Source organism: Mirounga angustirostris, unplaced genomic scaffold (genome assembly GCF_029215605.1).
Source record: "Mirounga angustirostris isolate CCGP_5_RB_7025 unplaced genomic scaffold, mMirAng1.0.hap1 SCAF_10, whole genome shotgun sequence".
Classification (NCBI taxonomy): Eukaryota; Metazoa; Chordata; class Mammalia; order Carnivora; family Phocidae; genus Mirounga; species Mirounga angustirostris.
In genome coordinates, this window is record NW_026991718.1 from 29553620 (window position 1) to 29576875 (window position 23256).

The 23256-nt window shown below is 38.1% G+C and overlaps 2 protein-coding genes across 5 annotated transcripts in view; both read right to left on the reverse strand.

Annotated features, from left to right (window-relative positions):
- The window catches only part of HEATR5B (HEAT repeat containing 5B), a 110020-nt gene that overhangs the window by 44030 nt on the left and 42734 nt on the right, over window positions 1-23256 (reverse strand). For all 4 annotated transcript variants that reach the window (XM_064572112.1, XM_045884414.3, XM_064572111.1 and 1 more), the window contains exons 20-24: window positions 17173-17362; window positions 14793-14962; window positions 7002-7146; window positions 3488-3727; window positions 2744-2995 (exon numbers count right to left, since the gene is read on the reverse strand). In XM_064572112.1, coding sequence (XP_064428182.1) covers window positions 2744-2995; window positions 3488-3727; window positions 7002-7146; window positions 14793-14962; window positions 17173-17362 — 997 coding nt within the window. The remainder of the gene's footprint in view (window positions 1-2743; window positions 2996-3487; window positions 3728-7001; window positions 7147-14792; window positions 14963-17172; window positions 17363-23256) is intronic.
- Window positions 17369-23251, reverse strand: LOC123850981 (stromal membrane-associated protein 1-like). The gene is given in 3 exon segments (XM_045884417.3): window positions 17369-18640; window positions 18643-19092; window positions 19095-23251. Coding segments are annotated over 3 exon segments (1251 nt in total). The 5' UTR covers window positions 19537-23251; the 3' UTR covers window positions 17369-18281.

Sequence of the window (23256 nt, forward strand, 5' to 3'; positions counted from 1 at the left end):
GTAGTTCCATACAACTAAAGCTCAGTGGATACAAAGGGGGATAAGGATGATAAAGGAAGAGCCTGGATAGCACATTTATTTGGTCTATAACTTTGAAAAATACATGCTGACATGATTGTTCAGAATAGCAGGCAATGGGAACTAGAAAGGATCCTGTTTCAGTCCAGCAGAACAAAGCATGTCAGATACTGGAATCTAGGTTGGAAAGCTGTTATATCAGCTTACCATCCAGCTACCAATGTGAAGTACCAGTAAACAAAGACCAAGAATATGGGCAATCCACCCACACACACACTGTGAGCAAATTTCAAGTAGGGAGAGCGCTCTCCCCTCTTTCAAGGATATATAAACAAATAAGCCTATGAAGAAAACACATGCAGGCAAAATAAAGATTCTGAAGATTCAGAAAGAGCTAATCTCAAAAACAATTTTCTATATAAATCCGAATAAAATATAGAAAATCACTTGGCATCTCAATAGAAGGCAAAAAATCATGGCTGCTACCGAATAAGAACAGAAAATCATAAAGAGTCAAAAGGATATGATATAATGAAGGCAGAAAAAAGACAAAAAATTAAGGGAAAACTAAAAACAAAATAAGACTTAAGACCCACTATGGGGGCAGAAAACAGTAAAACATTATCAATGGTATAAAGGGAAAATTTGTGAGGATCTCTGAGAATGCAGGCAAAAGACAAGATACAAACAAAGAGAGAAAAAGCATTAAATACAAAGAAAGGAAAGCCAACCTAAGGATCTTCACTATTCCCTAAATGTCATATCACACTTACACTTCCATGCCTTTGAAATTCTCTTTACTTTTGGGGTGCCTGGGTAGCTCAGTTGGTTAAGCGTCTGACTTTTGATTTCAGCTCAGGTTATGATCTCAGGGTCATGAGATCGAGCCCCGTGGCAGGCTCCTCGCTCACCACAGAATCTACCTAAGATTCTCTCTCCCTCTCATCCTCCCCCTCACCCCATTCACGCTTGCATGCATGTGCGTGCACGCTTTCTCTTTAAAATAAATAAATAAAATCTAAAGCAAACAAATTATCTTACTTTCTTTGCTTGCAATAAACCAGTGTGGTAAGCAGAATAGTGGTGCTCCAATATGTCTATAACTTAATCCCTACAACCTGTGAATATGTTAACTTACATAGCAAAAGGGGGTTTGTAGATGTGATTAAGGTTATGGGCTCTGAAATGGAGATTATCCCAAATTTAACAGGTGGCCCAATCTAATCACATGAGCCTTAAAAGTAGAGCACCGCTCCTGACTATGGTCACAGCCATGTGACAGGTAAAGAAGGATCACGGAGAGAGTTGGTGTTGGCTTTGAGGGGGCCATCTCCAAGAGATAGAGAGAGGGGGCCACCACCAAGCAATGCAGACAGCCTATAGAAGCCGAGAAGAAAAGACTCCTGGAAAGCCTCCAGAAAGGAATGCAGCCCTGCTGATACCTTGATTTTAGCCCAGTGAGACTCATGTTGGACTTTCTGACCTATAAGAACAGTAAGATAAACAATGTGTGTTGTTTTAAGCCACTGAATTTGTGGTCATTTGTTACAGCAGCAATAGAAAACTAATACAACCAGCTTCTTCTACCTGGAAAATCTTTTCTCTGCCTTTAAAATCCAGTTTCAAAATCACCTTTTCTGTGAGATCTTCCCTGGCTCTTCAGAAAATGCATACTACTTTTTTATGTCCCCAAAACACTCCGTCATACCACTATTGGGACATATAATTGTTTGAGAGATAAGTCTTCTAGACTAGAAAATCTTCAAGGATATGGGCTATGTTTTTTTCTTCTTCATGTAGCAAAGAATAGGGTTTGGTAAATATTTGATAAATAATGGCATGAATAAGGACACTGTGTTCATGATATACTGTGCTTTGCTGATAACCGTACATTCAGATTCACATTTTATACGTGGAGTACCAGTTTTACTTTTGGTTTGTTTTTTAATCCATTTTTGAGTTTTAGTAAACTGAAAGGCATTTAGTAATCAAGTAAACTAAATGGAGTTTTAATGTATAGACTTCAATACTATTAGTACACACAATTTGTTTTTACATGTGTAAAAAAAAAAAAATGAGAGGGTGACAAAGAGACAACAAAGTAAAAGACAGAGAGTCTATTATTCTTCCATCATTCTCAGCTCTGGGTCTCCTCATCTGTAAAATGAGGATATTGCACCTGATGATCTCTTTATGAACTCCCTGTAATATCTGATCCAGGGAATGATGGGATATAAAAAGCTTACAAAAGATAAAAAACAGTGTTGAGTTTCAGTAACAGTTTTCACCTTTTCAAAAATACCTAGTAGCATTTCTGAAATCTGAAAGTTTGAGTTGGCATTCATGAGTTCTGACATTCTCCATGGCTGGGACAGCAAAACTCCCTTTACTTACGCACCTTAAAGTTTTGCCATCTCTTTTACGCTTAACTGCTAAACTAGGACACAGTACAAAGGATATGTAAGTTACTGCCATCGTTATCTTTAGGGCACATGATTAAGATACATCTACCTTATCATAGACATATACCTTTGGACAATTGTCTTCAACTTATCTTCTAAATATAGGTCAGAAGACAGGTAGTATGCTTAGGGGACAGAAAACAAGGTAAAAGGAGCTTATAAGAAATGAAAGGCAGAGTCTAAAGCATGTTACATAGCAGCAAACCTGTATTTGAAACCTACAAAAATACTCCGGGGAAAAGAAGTATTGATTTTAAATTTACTTGTAGGGTTTCGTAGCTTAGCAGAACGTGCCATGGCAAGATCGAAGTGGGCCTGGTCCGCATTCTCACACAAATTGATGATTCGGCACAGGCAATCTGCAGCGAACACCCGAGTGGCCCAGCGAGGTGCCACGAAGGGCTTTGATTTATCTTCTTCACCTAGTGTGGTGAACATGGTATCATCATCCATCTCATCTTTCTTCTCAGATTCCTCATCTTTTCCACTACTTAAGGGAGTTGCAGTGCTCATATCTATAACAAAAATGAAGCATATTATGACAAGCTCACATACAGCAAAAATGATGCTTTAGAACTTGCATTAATGTTACAAGATTTCTAATAAAAAAGGACTAAATTCTCACTCCTTTGAAAACAGTAGAATTGGCAAGTTTTTTTTAAGTCAATCAGAAAGCAAAGAAAGGATAACATAAAAGTGTTTTTACATATTTCACTAGTTTTACATACTATGTTGAATACAGAGTAACCTGGGATTTTTATATACGAAAATTTAGTGTGAATTTAGTTATTTCCCCCAAATCAAAGAAAGCTCATTAGTTTGTAATATAATTTAGCCTTCAACATTTATACAGGGATTTATAGATTAAAATTTATTAGCATTTTTAAATGTAAGCTCATATACATATATATATATATATATATCTTTTTTTGTTTACATATACAGATATATACCAGAGGTAAAACAGTCATTATTTTAAGAACATACTTTATATATTAAATACATACCACTAGAAGCTGCCAGGACATCTTTACAAAGCATTAGCCAGTGGGAAAGTTTCTCTACAGCCAGTGATGAAAGCATATGACCCAAAGTATCATGAATATCAGAACATAATTTTCTATCTGTCTCCCGGTCTAGCATTCCAAAAAGAAGTCCCTCAAGACCAGTTTCTGTTATATTAACACCTTGGTGCCGGCAGTGGATATCACTTCGAGAACTGACTCCAGGTGCAAAAGGACTGACATCTGAAAAGCAATTTTTACAAATGAACTTGTATAGAATTTTGTTGTATACTACAGGTAACAATTATGTTAAAGACCAAGGCTTACATGTAAATTCACGATTACAACAAAACAAGCTAGCTATACTAGAATTTATGTTCTCCAGCTCACATATCCTTAGGTTTAGAGAATCTGATAATAAAGGTAAAACTCTGATCCTTAAGACTGATTATTTTGAGGTATTTTAAACAAATCTCCAGGGAATGCTCAATAAATATACGTTTCTTTCTAAAAAAGAGAAAGTATGGGAATGAGATATATTTCTAAGTAAAATCTACTTAGATTTAATGGACTGAAAAATAATTATTGTATATTTGTTGGAAGAACAAAGTGAAATTTATTCAGTCTTATAGTTTAGGTTTTTAAAAATCTATAAAGCCAGAACACAAATTATAAATGGATTATGTCCTAAAAGATCATTTAAAAACTGGGAAAATCCTTTCCAAGAATCATACAATCAAAAAGTCATATTGAGTGGGGAGATGGATAAAATAGGTGGAGGGGTTTAAGAAGCACAAACCTCAAGCTAAAAAATAAGTAAGTCACAGGGTTGAGAAGTACAGCATAGGGCATATAGTCAATAGTATTGTAATAACATATAATGACAGATGGTGACTACACTTGTCACAGTGCACACTGCATCAAGTACAGAATTGTGGAATCACTATGTTGTACACCTGAAACTAATATAACATTGTATGTCAGTTATACTTCAATTAAAAAAGTAATATTGTCACAAAATAGTAGTTAAATGTCTTGCTTTATCTGAAAATCTTTTTGTTCTTAGAAACAGCAGAAGTTGTACAACTAGCAACCTTAAGAAGGAATACTATGAGGCTCTGAAGACTGAAGCCCTTTGAACCTTGAAGACAGTGAAACAAAGGGATGTAAACTGAAAGTGGCTCTTTTAGTTGAGTCACTCCAAAGACAAAATAAGGGCAAGTTTGCAGAAAATAGCCAGTGAGAGGAGCTCAAATAGTAGTAAAAGTCAAAAGCTTTGATTCCAAGGAAAGAGAACATTAGTGCGAAATTAGGCATAGAGGCCTATTTTTCACTTAGCAGCTGATAGTGACTATGTTCCCATATCAGGAATTATACTTCTACAACATTAATTTTCATAGCTACCTAGCAAACTAAAAAAAAAAAAAAACAGAGAGAGAGAACATTGATTGATCACTGAGGATAAATTCCTAAAAGGGGAATCACTAGGTCAAGGGTAAGCTGACAAAAAATACTGACAAATCCAGAAAATTTGTATGACTTTACATTTCTTTCTACCAGCACTATAAGATATTTCTCTTTTATTCATACCTCTCTCAGTGCTGGTTATAATCATTATTTTTAATTTGGTCAGTTTTATAGAAGAAAAATGCTATCTTATGATTGTATTGACTTGTAATTATTTAATCACTGGAGGTTGAAAATATTTCATATGTTGACATTTCTTCTTTGATAAAACATGTTTCTTATGCTCTCATGATTTTCTATAGATGCAGAAGAGAGTTAACATAGCAGGCCTGAGATGACTTAGTAAGGCCTAAAATTCAGATTAGCTCTCAGCTAGCATCCTGGTGAACTGGGTTTCAGGAGGGTTCCCACCATTTCCTGGTCAAAGTGGCTCACTATGCCTAAACCGTTTGTACAAACGGTATGGTTTATGCTGAACACCTGCTTGCCTTTTAAAGTCTGGACTTTTGGAACATGTTAGGCAGACCATGCCTAGTCACCCAGAGCCCAATAAAAACCTTGGGCACCGAGCCCCTAACAAGGTTCCATGGTAGACATTTCATATGTTGTTAAGACTCATTGCTGGGGAGTCAAGCAGCTCCTGCGTGACTTCATGGGGCGTGGGCTCTTGGAAACCTGCACCTGGTTTGCTCCAGAATTCACACCAAGTGCCTTTTCCCTCTGCAAATTTTGCTTTGTATCCAGTTGCTGTAATAAATCATAGCCATAAGCATGATTATAATGCTAAGTCCTTCTAGTGCATCATCAAACCTCGGGGTGGTCTTAGGACCCCCAACACATTAAGTTTTAAAAACATTAAAATGTAAACATGCACACTTCAATAAATAAAATAAATTAATAAATATATTTTGCAAGTACTTCCCCTCTTAGTTTGTCTCTCAATTTTGATTATGGTGACTGAGGAGTATAAGTTTTAAAATATTGTATGTACTCAGGAGAATTCTATAATTATTTTTGGTGCTATGTTTTCTCTCTAAAAAGCAATAGTATTTACTGTATAAATAACTTCTTTCACATTCTGCAATACAGTATATTTGTTAATAGAGCTCTTATACTACCCTAAAATTGAAGTTATTTTAGTATCTTGCTTCTTAGTACCCAAGCAACTTCTATGCATTAGAAAGCTCCTATGAGTAAAAGTTTTCTCTCACAATAGGGGAAATTATTTCAGTTAAGCTCTGAAAAAGCTCCCAAGCAACCTATCCCTAGAGACCAAAAGGCCAGCTATGAAATTCAAGCTATACTTAAAACCCCCCAAAAAGCAGAAAGAACTAAAGAAAGCAAAGATCTATCTTTTGCTACCCAAACACCTACTGACATTTCTTTTATTGGTTACTCTAGCTTTCCCTTCTTGAGGAAAAGTTACATCACAAAGAGTCAACTAGTATCAGAGACTGGAAGCTTTCAGGTACCCCCAAAATAGGTCATTTCTCTTTCCAAAAGTCTATTAGTGATACAAAGCAATATCCTTAGAGTTAGTTATCCATTATATAACTCAATCATCCTGAAGGGATGGCACAAGTACCTTGATACTAAATGCTATTTACTTTTTTTTTTTTAGCTCCAAACCTTAAAAAAGGTAAAAGTGTAAAATTACCAAGAAAATAATACTAGAATTTTTGTTTTATTTTATTTATTTATTTTTTAAAGATTTTATTTATTTATTTGACAGAGAGAGACACAGTGAGAGAGGGAACACAAGCAGGGGGAGTGGGAGAAGAAGTAGGCTTCCTGCTGAGCAGGGAGCCCGATGCGGGGCTTGATCCCAGAGCCCTGGGATCATGACCTGAGCTGAAGGCAGACGCTTAACGACTGAGCCACCCAGGCGCCCTGATACTGGAATTTTTAAAGTGATAATGGTTTTGTATTTAACTTAAAAGAATAAGAAGATTGACCATACTTGAAAGCAAAAATGTTATTTAAAGAGTAATACTCATTTGAAATGTTAAGTATTTAAACAAAAAGAATATTGACTAATAAAGTAACTTACGAGTACCAGGGTTTTCCTTGTCGCCTGCATTTTTTGCTAGGCTCATGGCATATTCACATACTTCAGCTGCTTCTCTTTGTGCAAGCTGCCGGAGACAAGCCACAGCAGCTCGGCGAAGTAGCAAATGGGAACTACATAAGTGAACCTGGAAACCATAACATATTAGACAATTCTTTAAAAAACTGCAATCTCATTTGCCTAACGAATATGTATTAACACCTTACTTGTGAAGAGGCTCTTCATTTAACAACATCAGCTGTTAAATATATAGTCAAATAAAGGACTTTTGGAAAAATAATACCAATAAATTGTATAAAGAATAGTTTAGTGGCCAAAATAACTGTCTCAAGACCTGGTTGCTAAAGATGATACAATATACTTCAATGAAAATCCAGAAGAATCTCTTGCACATCTTATTTGACCCGTGGTCCTACTAAATGTTGTCATCTAAATTTTTTAAGTGCATGGAGATTGTATGTAGTCAATGAAAAGTTAGGAGGCAGAGCACACAGCAAGAATTGAAGGAAAAGAAGGGTATTTATTAAAATAAAAAATAAAATCAAGCAAACATAAACACCTGGAAAGAATTCTAAAATGGGCCCTTTTGGAATAGAACTGTTTTTAATCTCAAAAGTTCCTGAAAAAATCAATGTAGTACACTTTAATACATGAAGGAAAGTAAAGACACAGCACAACATAATGATTAAGAGCTCAGGCTCTGGTTGCTAGACTGGATTTGAGTCTTGCTTGTCACTGACTCCCGTGTGACCTTATTTGTTTTTGTTTTTTTTTTTTTAAGATTTTATTTATTTATTTGAGAGAGAGAGACAGAGAGAGAGAGCATGAGAGGGGGGAGTGTCAGAGGGAGAAGCAGACTCCCTGCCGAGCAGGGAGCCCGATGCGGGGACTCGATCCCGGGACTCCAGGATCATGACCTGAGCCAAAGGCAGTCGCTTAACCAACTGAGCCACCCAGGCGCCCCCCGTGTGACCTTAGACAAGTTATTTAACCTCTCTGTGCCTTATTTGCCATATGCAAAATGTGGAATACAGTGAAAATAAAATAAGTTAATACAAGTATTTTCCTTACAACAGTGATAGAGACATGGTATTTGCTCATTATATATTAGCTATTATCATTATTACTATATTATTATTATAATAATATCATTATTACTATTATTATCACTATCATATTACTATAAATCTGACTCATCAAGAAAATATTAAATTATGTTCCATGTGCTTGCTTTTTAAGCAAGGAGATAAGTAATATATTTAGAAAAAAATCTCATCCAGAAATAGTGGAGGGGGGGAATAATTATATGGAATACACCACCTCTTCACAATGCTAGATAGTATATTTTTATACTACCAATATAGCATTTGTAATTCAAGATATATTTGCATAAAATTTATAGCCCATAAAATTTATACCAAGTATTAAAAAATATATATATATGTGTGTGTGTGTATAATTGAGGAGAGAAAACCTTTTTATTTATTTATTTATTTTTAAAGATTTTATTTATTTGACAGGAAGAGAGACAGAGAGAGTAGGAACACAAGCAGGGGGAGTGGGAGAGGGAGAAGCAGGCTTCCCGCGGAGCAGGGAGCCCGATGCAGGGCTTGATCCCAGGACCCTGGGACCATGACCTGAGCCAAAGGCAGATGCTTAATGACCAAGCCACCCAGGCGCCCCCTGACTTTTTTTTCAATAAAACGTTTTATTCACTTCATTCCTTAAATGAAGACATTTTGGAACTTCCAAATATTCTATAACTAGAAATCTTAAGCATGGTCATATGAGATGGGAAGAACAAGTCAGTCGCTCAGAGTTTTTGCCTTTTTATGTGTACAATGAGGACAATATCTGCTCTATCTTATATAATTGTGGTAAGAACACCATACAAATTTAATTTAGTTGCAACTAAATAGAAGTGTAGCTAAGAGCAGTGCCTGACTGGCTCAGTAGGTGGAACATGCAACTCTTGATCCTGGGGTCAAGCCCCACGTTGGGCATAGAGTTTACTTAAAAAAATTTTTTTTAATCTAAAAAAAACAACAAAAAAAGAATTGTAGATGAGAAAATACACTCGACAAATACTGACTGGCAGAGACAAAGAGAAAAAAAGCTGTTTTGTTTACCAAGTCTTTTCAAAAACTCCATTTTAATGATTCTGAGGCGTATCTTTTTCCATTTTAACATCTCTAATATTAGAGATGCAAATTACAATTGATGGTGTCTTACAGTCACTATAAACCAGGTAAAAGTAAAGACATATTTGTTTGACAACTTTCCCCTGACACCTTTTGGTAAAAGCCACAAAATAAAGAATAAAACATTAAATTTGATAAAAATATGTGGCTTCCTCATGGTCCTTTCTAGCCCCTTGGAGATAATCACAGTCTATGGTGACATCCATCATTATAGTTTCATTTAGGCAGTTCTTGAACCTTATATAATTGGAACCATGTAGTGTGCTCTCTTCTGTGCCTGGCGACTTGTCTGTGAGATTCACCCATGTGATTACATTTCACAGTTCATTTTCATTGCTGTGTAGTATTCTGTTGAATAATTGTATCACTCTTTATCCACTGCTGACTGGTAGACAGGTCATTTCTGTGTTTTGGCTATTATGAATAACCCAGCAGTGAATATTCCTGTACATGTATTTTGGCAGATATGCACATGTATTTCTGTCAGGTGTTTACTTAAGAGTGAAGTTTCTGGGTCACAGCATATGCGTATATTCAACTATTTTAGGTTATGCCGAATTATTTTCCAAAGAAGCTTGTTTTTCTTAGAATCCACAAACCTCAGGAACATTGTGTTGCTTGCTCCTACAGTAGACCTCCACCATCCTATAAAAATGCCTGTTATTGGGCCCCTGGGTGGCTCAGTCGTTAAGCGTCTGCCATCTGCTCGGGTCATGATCCCAGGGTCCTGGGATCGAGCCCTACATCGGGCTCCCTGCTCCGCGGGAAGCCTGCTTCTCCCTCTCCCACTCCCCCTGCTTGTGTTCCCTCTCTTGCTGTCTCTCTCTCTGTCAAATAAATAAATAAAATCTTTTTTAAAAAAATGCCTGTAATTTTACACTGTATGTCACCTTGCTATCCCTTGTTGTGCCCACCATATACACATCCCGGACAATGAGACCCCCCCGGCTCTGACAGTGATGACCTGGGCATTCAGCTCAAGTCTTTCTCTCACTGACATTTCCTACAATTATCCCAGATGACCTAAATGCCTATGTGTGGAATACTTCTGTCAGGACAGGAGAACGCATAACTGTGGTCACATGGTATAAAAAGCAGTTGCTGGGGCACGTGGGGTGCTCGGTCAGTTAAGTGTCTGACTCTTGATTTCAGCTCAGCTCATGATCTCAGGGTTGATGGGCATGGAGCCTGCTTAAGATTCTACCTCTCCCTTGCCCCACTCTTGCTTGTGCATGCACACGCATGCACACACACAACTCTTTCTCTCTCTCCCTCTCTCAAAAAAAAACCAAAAAAACCAAACAGTTGCTTGCCAAGAGGGAAATAACAGTAAGTCAGAGTGGTGGTTTTTCTTCCAAAGACACATTTTGAATAGTTCTAACATCATACAAATTTTAATACTTCTATACCATTTAAAGATTACTATGGTGAAACTCACCTCTCAATACATTTGCTGGAAAAAAAAATCACATTTCATTTGTGTTAGGTATTACATGTGGTATCACATAACATTGCCATTTTTGATGGAAATGATTGAGCAGAAATGAAAACAAAATTCATAAGAATCTTAACTGATTTCTAATTTGGATGAACCCATGTGTGGACTATTTTTCAGTGTCAAAAGAACTGGTAACAGAGACCACATGGGGGCTTTCAGCAATGTGGAAACAAGATGACCCCTTGAATGACCCATTTTCTCATCTCTATCCTGCCATATCATCTCCTTCCAACCAGTTACCTGTAATCTCACTACTTAGCCTTTTGGAGAGGGTTCAGGAAAGGTCTTGAACATGCCTTGTAATAAAACCCTTGGTGTTCTGCTAAGGAAATCAGTTTTGAGGCATTATCTCGTGTTAATACACAGAAAGCTCATTGCGTAGCCTATGTTTATTGATAACCTCCACTGAGATAAGGAAATTCACACTATTACTTTACCAGATCCTCTTAAATGTGTTCCATCTCATAAGGTCAACCTCCACAGTATAATTCTATTTAAGGAGAAAAAAAGTGCAGAGAGGAACAAGACTAAAGCTAAAGAGTGTCTGTGTTTTCATCACGTTTGTCAGTTATCTAAGCTGTATCACGTAACAGCTTGCTCGTTCATGTAGAGCCACCTTGCTCAAGAGATGTCATCAATGCCTTCAGAGGCTAGACAGTAGACCAGGGTTTTTGGCAGGATGCTACACATCTTTTTGCAGAGTGCAATCAGGCGTAAACTATTCATCAACTATTTTCCTTGTGAATGTTTCCTGTACACAATTCACGTGCAACTGGTTTCTGCCCTGAAGCACACTCAGATTCTTTGATGGTCTAGGACTGGTTCAGGTCCCCCTGGTCTACGGTGAAACACGAGAAAATCTTGTTGCATAAGTTGAATAAACCACATCAGATCTAACACCTAGTATGTTGGCCCTTCCCTTCCTTCATCTCATCCTCAATAACCTTCTCCTCCCTTTATGTGAGCAATATCCTCCCATGGTTATATCTATCTTTCTTTCTCCCTATATATCGGCCTCCTGCTGTCTTTTCCTTCCTCCTTTATCCAAATGAGACCTCATAATGCATTATTATTTTAGCACTGTCTTGTTAACATCTTTCTTTCTTTTTTTTTTTATTTAAGATTTTATTTATTTATTTGAGAGACAGAATGAGAGAGAGAGAGCACATGACAGGGGGAGGGTCAGAGGGAGAAGCAGACCCCCTGCTGAGCAAGGAGCCCGATATGGGACTCGATCCCGGGACTCCAGGATCATGACCTGAGCCGAAGGCAGTCGCTCAACCAACTGAGCTACCCAGGCGCCCAACATCTTTATTTCTTTCATCCTGCTATCATTTAAGTGAATCTGCTTGGCCAAAGTCCAACTATGAATGTATCAAAGTATCTGGCTGCTCAATGGTTGGTTATAGGTGCTGAAGAAAAATCTTACAAGGTGAACTGCTACCATCATGATTCACACAATGGAGCCAAAAAAGGGTCACTACCCTCTGCTGAACCCTCAGTACTACCACAGAATCTTCTATTTCTCCAGTTAGTCCAATCTCCCACATTCCACTCTTCTCAAACTTCTTGCCCTCTTCTTTGCTCCCTCACTCATAAAACTTATCTTTCCTATTACTTGATTAAGAAAGTAAAAGTCATTAGATGATAGCTCCCCCAACTCCCAGCCACCAAATCCAAAAACCCACCTCTACCTACACTCATCCTCTCCTCTTTTCTTCATGTTGCACTGGGAGAGACATTCTCTTACTTGTGCCCTGGAAACTCCATCCCATCAGAAACCCTGGATGATTATCCACTCTGCCCCACAACTTAAACTCTCCCACTCTACTGGTTCCATCTCTTCAGCATTTCAGCCCTCACTCCTCACTACTGTAGGAGAAAAAGTCTTGCCTGACCCCATCACTCCTTTGACCTATGGCCCTCAGTCCTCTCCTATCAAGTCAACTTCGGAATGAAGTTTCTATTCATAGCCCAGTGTATTTGGGCTTCCATTTGTAACCACTCTGCTAGACGAACTCTTGCTAAAGACACCATGTGACAAAAGTCAAAGGGCACATTATGGCTCTCATCTTGATCTCTCAACAAATATGTTATATAGCTGACAACTCCTCTACTCCACTTGGCTTCTGTGAACACTACAAACTCTATTTTTCCTTTAATCTTTCAGATTGCTTCATAGTTTTCCTGATTCTTTTTCTTTTCCTTTTATAGGCTGGGTTCCTCATTCAGCATTCTCTCCCTGGTGATCTTAACTACTCCTGTCTTTATTTCCCATCTAAATTCTTATGCCTCTCAAATTTAAGTTTCCAACCAAATTTCTCTTTTCTGAGCTCCAGACCATGAAACTACCAATTATCTAAAACTGAATTAATTATATCCACTCTTCCCAACTTCTTCCTATTCCAGTGTTACCAATCTCAGGAAATTATATTTCTATGTTCAAGTCAGAACGTGGATTACATCCTTCTCTCTTTTCCTTATGGCCAATTAATCAACAGATTCTACTGATTCTTCCTCTTTTTTTCTTTTTTAAAGATTTTATTTATTTATTATTATTTTTTATTTATTTATTTTTTTAAAGATTTTATTTATTTGAGAGAGAGAGAGTGAGAGACAGGGAGCACGAGAGGGAAGAGGGCAGAGGGAGAAGCAGACCCCCTGCTGAGCAGGGAGCCCGATGCGGGACTCGATCCCGGGACTCCAGGATCATGACCTGAGCCGAAGGCAGTTGCTTAACCAACTGAGCCACCCAGGCGCCCAAGATTTTATTTATTTGAGAGAGAAAGAAAGTGAGAAACAGAGCACGAGTGGAGGGGGAGGGGCAGAGGGAGAGGGAGAAGCAGACTCCCTGCTAAGCAAGGAACTTGATCCCAGGACCGCGGGATCATGACCTGAGCTGAAGGCCGACACTTAACTGACTGAGCCACCCAGGTGTCCCCACTGATTCTTCCTCTTAAATATCACTCAATTCTATTTATTTTTCCCTATTCAAATTGCTGCCTATATAGAGCAAGTCATTATCACCTCCCTCCTAGAGCACCATAATTCTCAAAGTCTGGAGTTTAATACATCTAGAAAGCCTGCATGATCTCTCACCTGGCTAAGTGTCCAGTCTCATTCCATGCCCAGGCCCCACCCACCCCTTCTCTCTCAGCCCTAACCACACCAACTAAACAGCTTCTCAAATGTGTCACATTCCTTCCCATTTGGGGGCCTTTCATATATTTTTCCGTCTGCCTAAAAATAAGTGCTGTCTATTGCAATATTATGCTTTCTCCTGAACTAACTCCTATTTGTCCTGCAGATCACACCTTCAGTATCATTTTTTCAGGTAAATCTTTTCTGAATGCCTGGATTCTGACAGGCTCCCCTGTTATGTGTTTTCCTATAGCCTCTTCTAGCACTTATCTGTTTTTTGTGTTTTTTTATTAAAGATTTTATTTATTTATTTGACAGAGAGAGACACAGCGAGAGAGGGAACACAAGCAGGTGGAGAGGGAGAGGGAGAAGCAGACCTCCTGCTGAGCAGGGAGCCTGATGCGGGGCTCGATCCCAGGACCCTGAGATCATGACCTGAGCTGAAGGCAGACATTTAATGACGGAGCCACTCAGACGCCCCCACTTATCTTATTTGTAAATAATTATTATTGACCATGTTCCCTTGTAAACTATAAATTTCAGTATGGCAGAAGCTTCATCTTGTCTCATCTACAAATGTATTCCCAGGACTTTGCATGGTATGTGACATGTAGATGGCTCTCAATAAGTACTTACTAAGTGAACAAATTAATGACTATGATGATAGCCACAGACCCTCAGAAGTTATCAATCAAACTTCAGGACATAAAATTCTGAATGGGAAAGACTAAAAATATGATGCATTCTTAGCCAAGAAATAAACAGTTCATCAAAATATTTCTTAAAAGGTGAAAAAGGAAACCAGTAAATAAAAATGAACAGAATGCACAATCCAGAAAGCTTACACTTTTTGTTTTGATCTAGTTTAATCTTTTGGGAAACAAATTTGGGGCTCCCTGAGTAAATCAATGAAGGAAACAGTTTTATACTTACACACAGGCTCGGAACAAGACTAGAGAGATTGACATGTCGTGGTGCAAACATGTGTAGCTGCTGAAGGCAAGATATGGCAGCTGCCTGAACCAGAGAATCTGAATGGTCCTGGGTTATTGCACAACCCACCAAACAAGAAGAACGAATGGTGGAAACTGTTGCTCCATTCCCTGGTAGCAAAATCAAAGAAAATGCAAAATGCTATTATTAGTACTACCAAAAACAATCATCTTCTAAACAACCCCTTTCTGATCACTATTCAGATTGTTTTGAAGATAAGAAATCTGCAAAGTCCATAGAAATGACTTCAAAACATGACTGTATATGGATGACAATAGTATATCCCTCCTAGATTTAGCTAGGTTTATAGAAATCCCCTAGGAAACCATATTGTCCTTTAAACCCATCACTGTTTTACTTGAAAGAGCCAGAAGATTCCTCATTCTCTGTCCAACCAATATTATCACTATATTATTTAATAACTCCAAATCCTACTTTCCTAAGAATTAATGAAAACTTTTACAGAGATAGTCAGGAAAAATAATAATAGTATTATATACTGTGTAAAAACATCTTAATTGCCTATTATAAGTGCTTTAAAATTTTTGCCAGTGTAATTTATATACATATAATGCCAAACAAAGAAATCATGGTCATATAGAGTCGCATTCTAGTTTGAAATACATATTGCCTCATCATCACTGCATCAGAAAACACTTGGTAAACACCTATGTTTAATCAGGCACATATTTATCCTGTCCATATCCTTATGATAACATTGGAAGAAAAAATTACCAACTTTCTCAAAGAGGACACTGAGTGCAAGAAAAAGAATGTCTAAATCACGTATTTTCCAATTCCTAGCATTCTTCATTAAGATTTTTTCATTTTTGGATTCTTTCTTTTTTAAAAATATCTGTCCAGAGGGAGACAACACAGCATAGTGGTTAAGAATGCATGCAAAGGAAACTGATGTGGCCTTCATCTCTGGCTCCAACCTCTCACTAGCTATACAAAACCATGGAAAAGCTCTTAATCTCTCCCAGCCTCAGAGTTTCATCTGTCAAATGGAGAGATGCACCTATCTCAGGATGCTGTTAGAATTAAATGAGATAATGTGTATAAAAATCTTGACCCAGTGAAAGCATTTACTAAATGATAGGGGAAAAAGGGGAAAACTCTGAAAATGGATGATACATTCAGGATAAATTCACAATAATTTTCTGCCTTCTGTTTCATTCAACCTTTAGTAAAATTATGTCAGTGGAACTGTGTAGTTAGAATATGGGCCTCAGGATCATAAATCTGTCACTCAGTTAGGTAACTTTAGGCAAGTTACTAATCTTCTCTGAGCTTGGTTCCTCATAGAAAAATTACATAATATTATCTCCCTTATGGGAGTGGGTTTTCAAACTATGTTCCTGATCTTTAGAATTCAAAAAAACAGTGAAGCAGAAGTCCATGAAGACAAGTGGATGGTACTCCAGGACAAAGGAACTTCACTTTTCATCTTTGTCTTCATGGAGCTCCAGGTAAAATTTAATTTAGAAAGGCTTCCTCTGGGGGTGCCTGGTGGCTTAGTTGGTTAGGTCTCCAACTCTTGATTTCGGCTCAGGTCATGATCTCAGGATCATGAGATTGAGCCCTGTGTTGAGTGTGGAACCTGCTTAAGATCTTCTCTCTCCCTCTGCCCCTCCCAGCTCACACTTTCTCTCTCTCTCAAAAAAAAAGGAAAGGCTTTCTCTGCTCAAAACTTCAAATAATAGTCAGTCATAGGTATGTTGTAGGGATTAAATAAAATAGCATATATAAAAAGCAGAGTTGATGGGGCGCCTGGGTGGCTCAGTCGGATAGGCGTCTGCCTTCGGCTTGGGTTGTGATCCTGGGGTCCTGGGATCGAGCCCCACATCGGGCTCCCTGCTCAGCGGGGAGCCTGCTTCTCCCTCTGCCTCTGCCTGCCACTGCCCCTGCTTGTGCTCTCTCTCTCTCTGTCAAATAAATAAATAAAATCTTAAAAAAAAAAAAAAGCCGAGTTGAAGGGTGTCTGGGTGGCTCAGTCTGTCAAGCACCTGTCTTTGGCTCAGGTCATGATTGAGCCCCAAGTTGAGTCAGGCTCCTTGCTCAGCAGGGAGTCTGCCTCTCCCTCTGCCTCCCCCTCCCCCTGCTTGTGCTCTCTCTGTCTCTCTCTCTCTCAAATAAAAAAAATAAATCTTTAAAAAAAAAGCAGAGTTGTAGGCCTTTGGTAAATAAGAAGCATTCAGTACACAGTCATCAGTAATTATTACTATTACAAGTTTTCATCAAGCAACATGATAGCGACATTCAGGAAACTGAAAGATAGCAAATGTCTAGTTCCTTTATTTAAGATGAATTTACTCACCTTGTAGCTCAGGGCCAACAGTAGTTATTATGGCACCCAGGCATCTACCCAAACATTGATGAACTTCCGTATGTGAAGGTGGGACTGTCAACAGCAAGGTAAGAACTAGAGATAATGTTGGTTCCACATATCCACGATACATTGGGCCACTAGAATCCACTATAAGAGCAAGTGAATGAAGAGACCATGTCTGGAATGAAATATAATTTTATTTAGTGGTAAGGAATAATTCGAGTATACTGAACTGATTTTTTAACTTAAATGTTAATAAATATTAACACATTTTTTTTATGGATTCATCTGTTTAATATAGGGATATAACATTTTGTCAACACTAGGCACCATAAAACGTAAACACAATTACTGTCATAAACCTGGATATACCTTCAAGGATTCAAAGTGACTTTATGTTTAGATACCCTGTTTGGATATAGTGCAGAGAAAGGTCTTCATGTTATTAGCACTATATACATAAGAAGAGATCCAATTACAGGAGAGACAGATAAAATTTGAGTTCTTTAAACATTCATTAAACTAAGTTTTGTAGTAACATCCAGGTTTATCTTCCTTTCACTAACCATGTTCCCTGTTAAGCACATCATAACAACAGCACAGTGAAGTGAATGAAGAAATAGAAGAATTTTGATATACTAGAAAACAGTACTCAGTGATACATTTACATTCTATTTATATGATTAAACATTTGATCATACAGTACCTTCGTAAGGATTACTGGCTAATCTGGGGGTGCGGTTTAGACTGTTAGAGGTATTGCTAACATGATAACTACTTCCCTTATATGCAGATATTAGAGCTATAATTTTATTGAGAGTAAAACTGATACTGCAAGTTGACTGAGCAGCTTCTCAAATAATGTGGTTTATGAAATCATGGGAAATGAGCAAAGCTGCCCTTGACATAAAATGGTTTCTCAACCTGCTTTTCACATCAAATTTAATCAGTACAGACCAACACGGTCAGTCAGGTAATTCTTAATATGAACAAATGAGGAAAAAAAAAATATATGTACATGAATAAACAGGGGAACTAGATGCGTTTTAGCAAGGAGTGTCAGGTGGTAGTTCTGGATGAAACTTGCACTGCAGTTTTCACTTCCATAGCTGTGTGCTGAGAGTCTGACCCGATGAGCTTCTAGACCATCCTGCTGTTGTGTTGGGGGGCTGGCCAAAACCCACTGTTGGGTTCGTACTACTGATACTCATGCCAGCCATTTGCTGATTCATCTGTGAGAGGTTCCACTGGGGCTGTTGAGCTTGCGGCAGGCCAGACTTACTCTGCGGTGCACCCATCTGTCCCACCATTCCTCCTTGGGGGCCAACCACATTTGGAGGAAGTGGCATCACACTAGCTTGTGCATTTCCCATAAACCCCTTGGGCATGGGCATGCCCACCATCATGCTTGCACTCTGTCCCATCACATTTCCGTGAAGGCCAGGAGCTGCAGGTGTATATTTGTGGGTCCCATAAACACACCAGGAGTACTCTGCTGCTGAATGGTTCCGGTACCATATAAAGGTTCTTTGGAGAGTTGTTTCTTTGCCACCTCTTCTGACTTTGTAGCTTGCTCGGTGAACAGATCCAGATCTCCAGATATTACTGTAGACAAAGTGGCAGCTGCAGGTATAGAGGGCATCCCCTCAGCTGGGGGTATGACAGTTGCAGGTAAGGGGTTAGAGATCATTGGTCCAAAGATGTCTAGATCATTGTTCAGGGACGGCACCGTGGTTGTGTTCCCATTGGTCACTGGTGCCTCAGCAGGGCCATCAAGTCCTAAAAGATCAACAGTGGGCTCCGCAGCTTTTTTAGGGTTGGTACTTTTTTTGGGCTCCAACTGCTGATCTTTCTTCTGCAGCTTTTCAGTTGTAAGAGGTTTTGCAGGCTTTTCTGGCTCCTTTTCTTTTTCTCTTCTTTTTTTTTTTTCTTTTCTTTATTTGTAATAGCTATTGCATTTTTATCGTAGTATTTCTTCTCTTCATATTTATCTCTGATGAAAAATTCCACTGCTTGATCTGTCTGTGGTCTTTGAAAGTTCTCTGGAAGATTGGCTTCAGAGAGCAGTCTTGCTTTAGTATTTTCCATATCTTGCATGCACTGTATCTGTTGTGGTGTACATTGGTCTAGGTTGCCTGACTTGACCCTGGATATATGAACCCCAAGATTTCCATGGATTCCAGCACATCTGATGCAAATAAATACACCAATATTCCAGGAAGCCCATCGAGGACCTTTGGACTCACAGTCGGTGCAGTACTTTTTGTCCTCCTCCCTCAGCAGCTTGGGCAGGATGAGCTGGTGCTGCTCCTTCAGCTTCTGAGCCTTCTCCCAGCAGGAGCCCGTCACCATCTCGGCAGCGGGGGGGTGGGGGGGTGGGGGGGCGGGGGAGGGACCCCGGGGAAGCTATGGCGGTGGCGGACTCAGGCAGGAGCTGGGCAGCATGAACACACCTGGAGCCGCCGAGACCGCATGGAGACTCAGCCCAGGAAGCGGCGGCGGCAGCAGCTGGAACTGGAGGAGGAGCGGCGGCCTAACACCTTAATTTTTAATCAATGATCTAAAAATACTTTAACCAAAGCAACTGATGTACAAGTGTTATGTTTAAGTTTCTCTGCAGCATGGCTTTGAGTGTCAAATAAAATTTCGATGATGAATTCATTTTCTTCTATTATAATGTACATCTATCTCATACATTCAAAAGACCATGACTTATGTAATAAGCATTTGATTTAGTGGATGCTTATGGACATCAAATATATTTTTATTGCCTGTATTGTGGAGTTTTGCTAAATAATGAGCCTGAAATAGAACAATGACCATCACAATGTTCTGTACTTGGATACATTTCTATAGCAATGATATTCACATATCAGCTCTTCAAGTGCACTGAACCATTTCAAGCCCCTGTTTATGCCTACTAAGCACAAAGTAATCTTACTGGCTAATAGCATTTCCAAAACTAATCCCAGAGCAGCATATTGTAATCAGCACAGGCTTGAGAAAATTAAGTCCTTTAAACTGCCTACATCCAGCTGTAGAAGATCTTATCTTTTATTTCTGCTGCTGGCAGCTCAAAAGGAGAGCTATACTACTGGGCTGAGGACAGAGAGATCTCAACTTGCCAACAAAGGAAAAAAAAAAATCCACACCTCAACTTCTACTACCTATCAATCTGCTGTAATCCTAGAGAACTCAGCAACCTGACTTGGACAGATATGTACAGAAACCACATCTACTGACAAGAGCTAGCAAAAAATAATAGGGATATAGCAACGTGAGGGAGGAAGACTAGAGCAAACATTCTGGAGAAAATGATTAAATGTAAGAAATAGAGGTGCCTGGCTGGCTCAGTCAGTAGAGCATCAACACTTGATTTCAGGGTTGTGAGTTCAAGCTCCACATTGGGTGTAGAGATTACTTTAAAAAATAAGTAATAAAAAATAAATGTACAGAACAAAAAGCACTTTAATAAAACTGTAGTAAGAATTTTTTAGGCCATATAAATTAAAGCACAAAGGAGATTCTAGAAGTGTTTTTTTTTAAAACCCAGGATTTATATTAAAGATGCAATGGAAAACTAGAAAAACAATAGCTACTGCTAAAAACCAGAATCATGATTTTGAGGATCAAATGGAAGATTATCCTATAACATTGAGTGAAAATACCAAAAAATAAAAATAATGAGGAAAAAAGACAAGATCTAATATATGAACAATACTAGTTCCAAAAAGAGAAAAAGATAAACTTATATAGAATTTGATGAACTTCACAGGAAAAGTCTTACACACTGCCAAACAAAAATGTAAGGTTACAGACGTACATCTATATTTCAGGTAAGTTTCTTAGCAAAAGCAATGAAAAGATGGGGAATAAAGATTGCTGTGATGCCTGTAACTATCTATTAATTCGAAGTTTATCACATAAATCATTGTCTTTTGCAAGTGTGAAATGCATGCGTAGTATAAAGGAAAATGAATTCATCACTAAAGTCTCCTTTCTGGATATGCAAAGCCACACTGCAGAGAAACTTTAAACACAGTATTTGTACACCAGTGGCTTACATATTGTCTTTAATTTCCTAAAGAACATAACTGAAAGTTTTTAGAGATAAGTGATTAAAATTTGAGATGTTAATATTTACTGAAATTTAACTTTAAAAAAAGACTACCATTAGCCTCTTACGTGCAACACCAGAATACAGAAAATCCTGAAACATTTATGAATAATGAAAGAAAAGGATTATGTGCCAGAAATAGTATACTCAACTAAAATTCATTCAAATGTGAAGGCAAAATAAAGCCATATTTTAGATATGCAAGGATTAAAAAAGCATACCATCAAGCTAATGATTATTGGAGGAGTTTTTCCTATCCAGTGAAAATGTAAAAAAGAACAAAGATCTCAAGACAGGAGTTGAGGATACAAAGAAGAAAGTATTACTGAAAAATAAATCTCTGGTGATTACAGTTAAACAGATGTAGCCAATAATAGGACTGTAAAGTATAATTTTTGAGTTAGGATTCTTAAAACAGAAGACACATTAGGGAAAACTTAAGAAAATCTACTATACTCTTCTTGTGCAGATATACGGTAGCACTGAGGGAATGTAACTGATACAAATTTTAGTAAAATGCCCTGTCATATTAAAATAATTGTGCAGAGTGCTCACTTAGAGGAGTGTGATTTTAAGAAATTAAAAGCAAGAGAAGGCTGAGAAGAAGGTGAAGACAAAAGAAAGCAAACTATCACCATGCTCTTTGACATAAAAGAAGAAAGCAGAGGGGCACCTAGGTGGCTCAGTTGGTTAAGCGTCTGACTCTTGATTTCATGATTCAGGGTTGTGAGATCAAGCCCGTGTCGGGCTCCACACTGAGCGTGGAGCCTGCTTAAGATTCTCTCTCCCTCTCCCTCTGCCCTTACCCTGCCCCTGCTTGCATGCTCTCTCTCTCTAAAAAAGAGTAAATTAAATTAAAAAAATAAAATAAAGCAGCAAATTTTTAGGTAAAATGTTCTTCTAGTCCACTGTGAAAATAGAATTTTTTAAAAAGCAGTGTAGCACCTTATCCTGTAAGGGATAAGCTTACTTGATTTTTGTTTCTAACCTTTTTGGGAGTTTTGGGCTTTACACAGCTAGAAACTTTTACCAAGAAGTCAAAGACAAACTAAGCCTGTAGACTAGAATCCTCTGACGGATTTACTGTCTCTTATCTAACTGTGAAGGAACTTATTAATAAATTAATGATAGGCCCTAATGCCAAATCAATTTGTCTCTTTTCCCAATTTGCATTCCCAATACGAAGTTGGTAAAAATTAAATGTTACTGGATTCATATACTCTTAATATTTTTAGATGTATCAATGTGAGGTGGCAAATCAAGAGCACAGTATATCTTCACACAAGTGAACCTCTTGCCTTTCATTGCAGTTATATTTCGTTGTATATAAAATGTTTAAGGAGAAACAAACAAACAAAAAATTCCAGGAGGAGACTTGAAGATTCAACCAAAAACACTGGACCTGGGATGGTATATAAGTGGGAAGAGAGAGAGATGGTCATTAAAAGAAACTTGATCAATTTAGCAAATGTAAGGAAATGCAAAAAAAAAAAGAAAACAAGTACAAAAGACAGTTAAGTAATAAAAAGAAACTATGCTTCAAGAAATATATATGAATGGATTAAATTCCCAGAGTAAGACAGATTTAAGATGAGGTTAAAATACAAATTCCTGTTCTACATTTTTATAAGTAAGACTCATAAAATAAAATGACAGAGAAGGACTCTAATACATTTTCTGAACAAATTATCAGAATCATTACTATTTTACAACAACTAATAGTCCTAAAAATATTATTTAAAAATTTCATAATAGGGGCGCCTGGGTGGCTCAGTTGGTTAAGCGACTGCCTTCGGCTCAGGTCATGATCCTGGAGTCCCGGGATCGAGTCCCGCATCGGGCTCCCTGCTCGGCAGGGAGTCTGCTTCTCCCTCTGACCCTCCTCCCTCTCATGCTCTCTGTCTCTCATTCTCTCTCTCTCAAATAAATAAATAAAATCTTAAAAAAAAAAAAAT